The sequence below is a fragment of the Gorilla gorilla genome, chromosome 11 (assembly GCF_029281585.2).
Source record: "Gorilla gorilla gorilla isolate KB3781 chromosome 11, NHGRI_mGorGor1-v2.1_pri, whole genome shotgun sequence".
Taxonomy (NCBI): Eukaryota; Metazoa; Chordata; class Mammalia; order Primates; family Hominidae; genus Gorilla; species Gorilla gorilla.
The window spans coordinates 89,775,047-89,787,592 of record NC_073235.2 but is presented as its reverse complement, the minus strand read 5'-3'; the positions used below and the strand labels follow the sequence as shown (position 1 = coordinate 89,787,592).

At 33.3% G+C, this 12,546-nt stretch overlaps 1 protein-coding gene across 2 annotated transcripts in view; it reads left to right on the top strand.

The window, feature by feature from the left end:
* CALCRL (calcitonin receptor like receptor) overlaps nucleotides 1-12,546 on the top strand; it is a 107,732-nt gene that overhangs the window by 81,359 nt on the left and 13,827 nt on the right. For both annotated transcript variants that reach the window (XM_055380358.2, XM_019022579.4), the window contains 4 exons: nucleotides 4,828-4,954; nucleotides 7,834-7,987; nucleotides 9,352-9,412; nucleotides 9,495-9,561. In XM_055380358.2, the coding sequence (XP_055236333.1) occupies nucleotides 4,828-4,954; nucleotides 7,834-7,987; nucleotides 9,352-9,412; nucleotides 9,495-9,561 (409 nt within the window). The remainder of the gene's footprint in view (nucleotides 1-4,827; nucleotides 4,955-7,833; nucleotides 7,988-9,351; nucleotides 9,413-9,494; nucleotides 9,562-12,546) is intronic.

Sequence of the window (12,546 nt, the reverse complement as noted above, 5' to 3'; positions counted from 1 at the left end):
TGGGACTACAGGCGCCCGCCACCACGCCCGGCTAATTTTTTGTATTTTTAGTAGAGACGGGGTTTCACCATGTTAGCCAGGATGGTCTCGATCTCCTGACCTCGTGATCCGCCCGCCTCGGCCTCCCAAAGTGCTGGGATTACAGGCGTGAGCCACCGCGCCCGGCCGAAAGAATGAAATTTCTTGGGAAGATAATTTAGGTTGCTTTATGTATTGCCCTTCATCATATGGAAATTCTGTCTAATGATAATTCTTGTTTGGTAAGAAAAAATGACTATTTTTCTGCTTGATTGAGTTACTTAAAACATACTTATTTTAATATAGAGGAAGTTTGACATTACTGAGGTAAACCTGGATGCTATTTTATTATTTGTACCTAAAAACCATTAGAGCGTTTGATTAAAATCAACCATATGATAATTATGTTAAAAAACAACAGCTAACTTAACATGGAGTGTTTATCATGGGTTAGATGTTATGCTAACATTTTAAGTGATTTATCTCCTCTAACTTTTAAGCCAATCCTATGAAGTACAATTGTTAGCCCTAAATTACAGATTAGGAAATTAAAGATTCAAGATCTTAAATAATTTACCCAAAGTCATACCATCAATAGATGGCAGAGTTCAGATTCACTGTCTGAACTACACATAGTGACTTGATGCTGCTTACTTCTAAAATTGTTCCAAAAGTGAATTCAAAGACACGGTTTCATTACATATAAAGCATAATGGTTTTGTTGACACAATAACATCAACTGCCTCTGTAACTCTGCTTGCCAAAATTGCATGTTGAAATGGCATTTTAAAATAATTATATGTAAAAAATATGAAATACAAACAATCTGGACCCACAAACCCCATTTTCTGTTCTGTGGTTATGTGGGGATAGAAAGGGATATTATAAAATTTAAAGAAATCGAAGGATTTTTGTAAACATTCTCTAAGACTCTAAGATAATTGCTTTTACTATTTTGAATAAAATAAGAATATTTAAGAATTTAAAGTAGGTAAAATTGGTTGCAGGTTAATATTTGAAAAAATATACAAATATTTTAGGGCTTCATTTGAACAAACCATGTGTTTACCAATTACATGTTTTTGGTTTTCACTTACAAGTTGATTTTATTTGTACCAATCTACTTACATGTGTTAATGAATATGTTTAGAAGAAAACAATATGCATCATCAGAAAAATCGGTGCCATTTTTACACTAGACATTGATAGAAACCATATGTTACTTAGCATCTGTCTGCATTTGTTTAAGTTGCACAGTGCCTGGAGGTAGAAATGGAAGAAACTAAATAGTATTTTAGGCAGTAGGACATATTTACACAATACAAAATGAAATGATGTGGCGATGGTCCAGTTTACTAAAATTTGGGCAGCTAAACTGGATATCAGAATTTCCAAAGCAGCAGTCTTTGGTTTGAGTTGTATAGGGTGGATTATCTAGTTTGACCACATTATTTCAATAATTGTATAAAACACTCTAAATTAATGTCTTTGTAATGAAATTATTTAATGCATCTTCTTAAGAACTTGTTTTGTCTTGGTATTAAACATTCAGTAAATTTCAAGGGAATTTCATTCTATTATTTCAAAACTTTGCCCATAATGATATTGTTTGGGTCTTAAAAAGGGAAGTATGGTATATCCTTTTATCCCATAATAAGAGAATAAGATGTCGTGTGTGTGTGTGTGTGTGTGTGTGTGTGTGTGTGTGGTTATACTCACAACAATGACATTTTTGGAAGATAATATATACCAGCAGCTCATTTTTAAGTACTTACCTTTCAAGACAAATTGAGGTGGGAGCAGGGTAAAAAAAAATGGAATTCTGAGAGGAACAGAAATATAGACCATCATAGAGGACATTGAACTTTATACAAAGAGGATTAACCTTTAACTGTATACAAGAGGATTAAATTTTTTATCAACTAACTACAGTTAGCATTTTATTTTACTCCCAATCTTTTCACATGTGAATATTATTAATATAAACAGTTAAAATATAAATGTATTTATTATGTTCCTAGCTCCTATCTTTCAGCTCTTCTATCACGTGTTATTTATTTTATTTCACTTTTTAATTGACATGAAATAATTGTGCATATTTATGGGGTACATAGTGATGTTTAGAAATCTACAATATATAGTGATTAGATCAGCATAATTAGCATATCCATCTTCCCAAATATTTATAATTTCTTTGTGTTGGGAAAATTCAGTATTCTTCTTCTAGCTATCTTTAATTTTTTTCTAATTTTTACTATCATGCAATATGCCCACATAATCCTTCTAGCTATTTAAAACTACATATTATTAACAATAGTCATCCTACAGTGATATAGAACACTAGAATTTATTCCTCTTATCTAGCTGTAATTTTGTATCCTTTAACAAATCTCTCCCTAACTCCACTCTCCCCTTACCCTTTCCAGCCTCTAGTTCTACTTTTTTTCTTCTATGCAATCAACTTATTTAAAGCTTCCACAAATGAGTGAGCATGCAGCCTTTCTTTCTGTTCATGGCTTATTTCATTTAATGTAGTGTCCTCCAGTTGCATCCGTAATGCGGTGAATGAGAGAAGTTCATTTTTTTTATGGCAGAATAGTTCTATTTTTGAAAGTCTTCTTTCATGTTTGCTTTCCTTTATTTCAACTTACTTCTTACAAATATATCTTACTTGCTGTTTAAGCAAACCTTCTCAATCTTTTTGTCATAGTTTTAAAACTATGAAATTTTGTTGTTTATAGATATGGACTTAGCCAATGGACTTAGATATATGTGTGCTCAGCAGAAAATGACAAAATCGCCCAGTTAAGAAAAATGCTTTACTTTTTTTCCCTTGATGGTAGCTGAGTTACTTATATTGTATTACGAAAAACATGTATATTTGCATGGATAAGCAGTTCCTCTCTAAACAATACTTGGCACTCAACAGACACGGGGTAAGCTCAAAGCAGGCATTTTAAAATAAGACCATATGAACAAATGTTATATGTCTATAACTTTCATAATGGAACACTGATGAATGACAGAAATAAACCACACATAATATAACTGATTTGAAAAGAACATTATTTACTAGACTTTTTCTGATATTCATTAACTCTCTTCATGCTCAATGAACAGAAAGTAATTATGTCACTGCTGTGGCATTTTATCAAAAATACGATTGTCTTTCTCTTAGTGTTGAATTTCTCTAAGTAATAGCAGGAATCATGCCACTCCTTTGTTCAAAAGTTTCAAAGATTCTTTTTTTCTATAGAATATAATCAATAATCTGTAGATAAGCCCTGATTACTGTCTGCGTCACTACTCCTATACACTACAAAGTCAGGCCAAAGTAAACCACTCTTTAATATGAAAATACTAGCTGGTTCCAGTTGTTTCTATTTTGATGGATTCCAGCTGGATTTCACATATTTGTTGGCATATGAATGTCTTACACACACTCAGCAATCATTCCAAGAGCCGTCTTGCCCATGAATCCTTTCATAGAAGTCTTGTAGAAGGAATATATTGACAATTTATAATATTGATTTGGATCAAATATGCCTCCAGGCTCTTTAATTACTAGAGCTATATATAGAATCACAGACCTGTGGCTGGAAGAAAGGTAATTTCAGAGGCAATATACTCTAAACTGAATTTTTAAATATAGAAAACTGTGGCATCCCACCCTAATTCCAATATCCTGGGCACACAGTCTATTTAAGATAAAGAGATTTAGTGATAAAATTAGGTAAAGATCTCCTTAAAGTTTCCAAAATAGAAGCCTTTGGCTTGAATTATATATGGTGGATTATATAGGTTGACCATATTAATAGCATATTTTTAAAAACACACACACACACACACACATCATGAAATTTTTTGCCTCTGTAGTGAAATAATTCCTCAGGTCTTCCTTCATATGAGTTCACACTTGACATTAAGTATTCAGGTTCAAGTGGATCCCATACTATTATTTTAAAACTTTATCCATAATAAGCCTTTGAGTAAATGCATTATAAAGGAAGTAGCGCTTGAACATGGGCAGGCAGTCATATATGCACAATCTTCTTAGAGTGGAGGTGGATTCAATCTAAGAGTGACATCAGTTATCATTAGTGACACTTTTTCTTGAAATCTACTTCTATGTGAACTCCACACAGTGAACTCTCTTTTGTTTTATACAAGAGGAACTCTAGTAAAAGGTGGTACTATTTTTACCTTATATATGGCTGCACCAATTAGAAAAATTCAGTAAAGCTGTGCAAATCTCATTGGTTGCTAAGTTTACATTTTTATCAATTCATCTATTCTGAATACTTTGTTATTTTTTCCAGATCGGTCTGTGTAATCACCACCATCACAACAAAACACACAGTTATATTTAAACAGAACAATATATATGGTGTAATGAAAAAAGTTATCCACATGAGAATCTGACAGCAAATACAAAGTGTTCAAATTAATTAGCTGCAGAAGTTTTGATCAATTATCTAACTTAACTGAATCCCAATGTTTGCAAAATGAATTGAACTATTAATTATGTTCAGAAATTAATAGAGAAAGTCATGTAGAGGACTTGTACAGGCAAATTTTCTGTTCCTATGTATATCTACCTCTTCTGGAGCAACTCATTTGTCTCTAGGTTTTAAGCACTTACAGGTTTTCCCTAATTAAGATTTTTGTAATGAGTGGATCTTAGGGAGAAAAAATAATTGTTTCAAAAGTGGATCAGCTGCTATGAATTGGGAATGTATCTTATTTGAATAATGATTAATAAAAAAAACATTTCATGATGTCAACACACTTGTTTTTCTTGCTTTTTAGGAGCCTAAGTTGCCAAAGGATTACCTTACACAAAAATCTGTTCTTCTCATTTGTTTGTAACTCTGTTGTAACAATCATTCACCTCACTGCAGTGGCCAACAACCAGGCCTTAGTAGCCACAAATCCTGTAAGTAAACCAAGATTGTGCCCTTGGTTCAAGGGCCTAATGGGAAAGGGGGAACATGGCTGATATATGCATAATGTGTATAATTAAGTACACATAGATGTATATTTTCAAGTCTGACATATATGGATATTTTGAAGTCTTTATATCTTAGGGAATATTGAGAAATATTTACCTTTCTACATTGGAATACAGCTACATATACTCTACAGAGTATTCCCTCAGAGTATTCTCAGTATTCCCCAAGATATAGAGTGAACATGAAAAAGTGTAATAATTTCTTTGCTTCAATTATTTATACATGTACACATATCTTCACTTCATTTTATAGCTGTAGAGTCCTCTCACTATGGCACATAATAGTTTATCACAACATAATATTTATTCAATCCAAATGAAAAACTCAAAGCAATGAACTCTGTGTAATTCGAAAAATAGTACACGCACATGGAAAATTTAAATAAATTATATTTTTTGTATCAGGCTGACTTTAAAATGTCAATAAAACCAGGAAAAGAATGAATTTTACATATCCTACATAAGATTAAACTTCATAGCATAATGTTTTAAAAACTACAGTGTTCGGTCTCAATAAACATTTATAAATTGTTGCCTTACAGGCCATATTTTTCAAACATAGTTTAAAATTTACTTATCTAAATGTAAATATTTTGTGTAAGCTATATGCATATGTAAAATGTTTAAATTAAAATATCTGCATACCTAAACATACATTCAAATTTTAAAAATTATCTGCTTTTATGTTTATGGGATATTTACTATATTTTGTGTGTGTGTGTGTGTGTCTATATAAAGTGTTTTTTAAAAGAAAAAATTATCTAGTGACTGAAATCAGGAAGGGAAAGAATTTTTACCAAGTGGGTCAATAAACAGTCTCATGTGTGTTTTATGTGTGTTTTTAGAGTAATTTTCAAAATTCTAAAAGTCCCTGCATTGTTTGCACATGTGCATCCGGATTGCTTAATCTTGTATATGTTCCACTCTAAAGTCATTGGATTAGAAAACACACTGGAGTATAATTAGCAACATAAAAATCTGGCTAATGTCCTGCCATTTTAGAGTGAATTTCTGTAAGACAAGGAGATTCAGAGTTTTGTCTTGAAGCTGCAGAGCATGAGATTCTAAATCTCATATTTGTATGCAAAGATGTGTTTAATAAACACATTATAAATTGTCATATATTTTTGTTTTGTCTCTGTTACTAATGCCCTGCATAGAAATATTTTTCTGCAGTATGCTCTTAATTCTTTTTTATTGTAATGGTTTATCGATTAACTTTTTTAATGAAATCAAGAATTAGAAGCCGAATTAAATATAAATACTTAAAAACTCTTTAGATAAAAAGTTGAAGCTGAAATTTATGATTTCTCTCCATATAGTAGACTATCTCATTTTCACCTTTGAGTGAACTTTAATATAATGCTGTGTTTTACATACAGGTACATTATTTAAAATTTAATGTTATGTATTCTGCAGATACATTGAATGAGTAAATAGGTTTTACAAATATCCTTTAGTTAGGAGGCATCGTATATAATGAAAACAAAATTGGAATGTTCAGGTTGTAGATTTGATTGATGTATAAATATTAGCAAATCATTTAACTTCTCTGTTACTAAGTTTTTTATCTATAAAATATATGCCTATGATAATGTACACCTCATAGGACTACCGTTAAGAATTAAATAAAACAATATATGTAAAAGTATTTTTAGGCTGACTCCTATGCAGATGCCATTATTACTATCCTGTGATAACCCAATATTAACAATCCAGTGCATTTTCTTTTCAATTTTATTTTTGGTTAAAAAAACTATTTCAAAAATAATGATAATTGCCACTGAACTTTTATTGATTTTCAGACTAGAAACTGGAGCCAATAGGAGTAACAGGTCATGTATTTTTGGGAAAGCTTTAATTGTATTCTCCTGTTTAAGGCAGTAAACTCACTCTTACTCTTTTGTGTTTTCTTTACTGTAATTTGAATGTCTCTCTTCCTGCCTGTTTAAAAGTAGAGAAGCTGGGTCAAATGGTATTTCTAGTTCTAGATCCCTGAGGAATCGCCACACTGACTTCCACAATGGTTGAACTGGTTTACAGTCCCACCAACAGTGTAAAAGTGTTCCTATTTCTCCACATCCTCTCCAGCACCTGTTGTTTCCTGACTTGGCACATGTATACATATGTAACTAACCTGCACAATGTGCACATGTACCCTAAAACTTAAAGTATAATAATAAAAAAAAAATTAAAAAAAAAAAAAGTAGAGAAGCAAAAATGGAGACCTCAGGAAAAATGGAAGGGAAACCATAATTTTGTCCTCCTTTTACTTACACAAAGCCCTCAGACTCCATATTTGGATAGGATAACCTATGGATGTATTAGATTATTTCTTAATAAGCATTTGCATGAGGAGCATGTAATATGCAAAACTTTTCAAGTATTTGGGCACTTTTAATGAATTGGTTTTAAAATTACTATTATTTCCAACAGAATGTAACAGTCAAGGGATTCATGATGATATAAGTAAGTGTAAAGTTATTTATGTGTGACACTTTTATACTTGAATTACATAATAACAAAAACACATTCAGAAAATACACATTCACTAAATAAAGTAGATTTAGAAGTTACACTTTTTTTCTGGAAGATATACCATTATCAATCTTTGGAGTCTGTGGCTAAAAACTAAAGGCATCATTACATGAATATGAAGACTGGCATTCCACAAATCCTAATCATTAATATATAGGATTTTGTGTGTAGGGGAGAATGTTCCATGTTTCCTGAGCTAAACTAGAGTATTGCTTTACATGTGAATTCATAAACAAGTAAATATTGGGTTTTTTTTTTCCTCACAGGTTAGTTGCAAAGTGTCCCAGTTCATTCATCTTTACCTGATGGGCTGTAATTACTTTTGGATGCTCTGTGAAGGCATTTACCTACACACACTCATTGTGGTGGCCGTGTTTGCAGAGAAGCAACATTTAATGTGGTATTATTTTCTTGGCTGGGGTAAGTGTCATTATACATACTTGTTGATTCAGTGGATTAAAGAAGCCTTTGGAGGATGCCAGGTTCCTTTGTAATATGAATATACCAATGAGTAATCATTTTTAAAGAGTATCAGGTGATTAACTTTTGCTTATTATTGTAAATTACAACATTTTAAGCAAAGTATCACTGACTCATCCATTGTTTTCAGTAGTCACAAGTCAATATATAATAGTGTCTTTTTTTCTATTGAATATGCCAATGAATAGGGTATCTTGGCTGAATATGTAGTGACTAAAACAATAGAAGTAGAATCATAAATTAAACATTTAGTCTTTGTACCATTCTGAATATTCATTTTTGCCACGTGTAAAATGAGAGCATTGGGTTCAAACATCTTTGAAGTTTCATTCTGAAAACATTTGTTTAAAATATTGTCATTTTATGGTAAGAGTAGAGGGATTAGTAATTGAATAAAGGCATGCAAAAGATTTATTTTTTTCTACACAATATCCTGATGTGGTATTATTCACAAAGCAAACAGTGATATACTTCTGACATATTAAAAATAACTAGAATAATACAAAATATGAAGTGCAGAAATGAATTTAACAGGACTAGTGTCCAGAAACAAAACTGAAGTTGTACTTATCTATTATCATCTATCTACCCTATCATCTATCTATCTATCTATCTATCTATCTATCTATCTATCTATCTATATCTATCTCTATCATCTATCTAAACTGTCATCTATATCTAGAAAGAAATACATATACAGAGGTGTATATATACACACACACACACACACACAATTTTAGTGTATTCTGATTAACTTTATAAAGCATTGCTTAATTACATATTTGGAAGAGCTGATTTAGAATGTTCAAAGGCTGCCAAATTTTTGGTACATAAATTAATCACTTTTTTTCTTCTTCTCTTCTTCAAATAATGGCTTACTAGTAGTAATCTCTCTCATAGTGGAAGTTCTTGTGATTCTCAACTTTTTTCCACATCTGATAATGTACCAAATATTGGCCAATTCCATCTCACAGAAAGTACACGAATGCTGAATTTCTTCTAATCCTTGTGGCTTAGGAAACACATCTTAAGAGTTAAGCTCTGAAGTCCACTGATTCAAAATGACTTATGAATTATAGTAGAAGAAAACATACACACATATACACACAAACACAAAAATGTAAATACCTAATACTTTATAATGTGTATTGTTGACTATACAAATAATGTTTATTCAACAAATATATAGTGGCTAGTTTTTTTGCTCCTAGAGTATCTTTGAATTTTTGTATTTAATTACATATTTTCGAAATACCATCTGTAGAAAAAATGCCTATTTATTTTCTTTTTCTTTGTTATTACAGGATTTCCACTGATTCCTGCTTGTATACATGCCATTGCTAGAAGCTTATATTACAATGACAAGTAAGAAAATCTCTTTTTATTATTTCTACTGGAATAATGTAAAATAAAAATTTTCAACATAATGTTGTTATGTTTTCTCTAGTTGCTGGATCAGTTCTGATACCCATCTCCTCTACATTATCCATGGCCCAATTTGTGCTGCTTTACTGGTATGTAACAAATTCTCCTTTCCTTATCATTGCTCACATTTCAACTTTATTTCTGAATCATCTGGCCTATGGTATCCTTCAGGGTCCCAGTGGACACAGATGGACATGCATGTTCACAGTGCTTAAATGAATAGCGTTTAGTGAAGGTATCATATCTGATGTATGGGCAGGAAAGGCAAAGGAACTAATTAGTAAGGGATGGTGAGCCATTAGGGACCAACAATGGAATGCTGTTATCACAGCTAGACCTGAAGAGAGAAATGTTAGTGCAGTGAAATGAGCATTGGGAGGAGTCACCCAGTAAGAGATCTGATCTTGAGTAGAGAAAAACAGCCACTGCCAAAACCACAGCCTGGCAGAATAGAAGCAGCAGAAACAAAGACTCAAATTTATCTTCATTCCCATACTCTTATCTTTTGGTTTTTCCAATTAGCCAGATGCAGCAAATGTCTCAGGGCAGGGAAGTCTGGGTGAAGCTGTTCACAGACATCATCCTCCTGTGGCACAGAGAGGAATAGAGGATGAATCTAGCAGGGGGGGTGGGAGGTGACAAATAAGAAAAAACAAAATACCTACGCAAATTTTACATTATAATTATTATCAGTTAATGTGAGTGCATGAATTAGACATTTTAGTGTGATTGCAGGAAAACAGAAGTCACATTCAATGCTTTTATTACACTATTATTATTTTTATTATTTTAATTGAAAAAAGGTCTTGCTCTGTTGCCCAGACTAGAGTGCAGTGGAATGATCACAGCTCACTGCAGCCCCCAACTCCTGGGTTTAAGGGATCCTCCCACCTCAGGCTCTTGAGAAGCTAAGACTATACGTATACACTACTATGCTTGGATAATTTTTAAAAATTTTTTTTATAGAGACAGGATCTCACTATGTTGCCCAGGCTGGTCTTGAACTCTTGGGCTGCAGTGATCCTTCTGCCGTGGCCTCCACAACTGCTGGGATTACAAGTGTATTACATTATTTGAATGAGAAAGTAAATTAATACAAACTAGCAATCTAGCGTGCTTTGTCTCAGAGAGTATTAGAGATCATAGTGCAATTACAGTCTTTAGGAGTGGTATTTTAGTTACAGCTGCTATTCATTGTTGTTGTTGTTGTTGTTATACTTTAAGTTCTGGGATACATGTGCAGAACGTGCAGGTTTGTTACATAGATATGCATGTGCCATGGTGGTTTGCTGCACCCATCAACCTGTCATTTGGGTTTTTTTTTTCTTTCACTGTTGTTGGTTTTTTTTATTATTATTATACTTTAAGTTTTAGGGTACATGTGCACAATGTGCAGGTTAGTTACATATGTATACATGTGCCATGCTGGTGGGCTGCACCCACTAACTCGTCATCTAGCATTAGGTATATCTCCTAATGCTATCCCTCCCCCCTCCCCCCACCCCACAACATAGGTGGGAATTGAACAATGAGAACACACGGACACAGGAAGGGGAACATCACACTCTGGGGACTGTCATTTGGGTTTTAAGCCCCACATGCATTATGTATTTCTCCTAATGCTATCCCTCCCCTCATCCCCACCCCCCGACAGGCCCCAGTGTATGATGTTCCCCTCCCTATGTCCATATTTTCTCATTGTTCAACTCCCACTTATGAGTGAGAACATGCAATGATTGGTTTTCTGTTCCTGTGTTAGTTTGCTGAGAATGATCGTTTCTAGCTTCATCCATGTCCCTGCATAGGACATGAATTCATTCTTTTTATGGCTGCATAGTATTCCATGGTGTATATATGCCACATTTTCTTTATCCAGTCTATCATTGATGGGCATTTGGTTTGGTTTCAAGTCTTTGCTATTGTGAATAGTGCTTCAAGAAAACATAGGTGTACATGTGTCTTTATAGTAGAATGATTTATAATCCTTTGGGTATATATTGCTGGGTCAAATGGTATTTCTGGTTCTAGATCCTTGAGGAGTCACCATACTGTCTTCCACAATGGTTGAACTAATTTACACTCCCACCAACATTGTAAAAGTGTTCTTATTTCTCCACATCCTCTCCAGCATCTGTTGTTTCCTGACATTTTAATGATCACCATTCTAACTGGTGTGAGATGGTATCTCATTGTGGTTTTGATTTGCATTTCTCTAATGATCAGTGATGATTAGCTTTTTTTCATATGTTTGTTGGCTGCATAAATGTCTTCTTTTCAGAAGTGCCTGTTCATATCATTTGCCCACTTTTTGATGGGGTTGATTGTTTATTTCTTGTAAATTTGTTTAAGTTCTTTGTAGATTCTGGATATTAGCCCTTTGTCAGATGGGTAGATTGCAAAAAATTTCTCCCATTCTGTAGGTAGCCTGTTCACTCTGGTGATTGTTTTGCTGTGCAGAAGTTCTTTACTTTAATTAGATCCCGTTTGTCAATTTTGGCTTTTGTTGCCATTGCTTTTAGTGTTTTAGTCATGAAGTCTTTGCCCATGCCTATGTCCTGAATGGTATTGCCTCGCTTTTCTTCTAGGGTTTTTATGGTTTTAGGTCTTACTTTTAAGTCTTTCATGCATCTTGAGTTATTTTTTGTATAAGGTATAAAGAAAGGGTCCAGTTTCAGTTTTCTACATATGGCTAGCCAGTTTTCCCAACACCATTTATTTTATAGGGAATCCTTTCCCCATTGCTGGTTTTTGTCAGGTTTGTGAAAGATCAGATGGTTGTAGAAGTGTGGTGTTATTTCTAAGGCCTCTGTTCTGTTTAATTGGTCTATATATCTGTTTTGGTACCAGTACCATGCTGTTTTGGCTAATGTGGCCTTGTAGTATGGTTTGAAGTCAGGTAGCGTGATGCCTCCAGCTTTGTTCTTTTTGTTTAGGATTGCTTAGTCTTGGCTATACAGGCTCTTTTTTTTGGTTCCATATGAAACGTAACGTAGTTTTTCCTAATTCTGTGAAGAAAGTCAATAGTAGCTTGATGGGGATAGCATTGAATCTATAAATTACTTTGGGTAGTATGG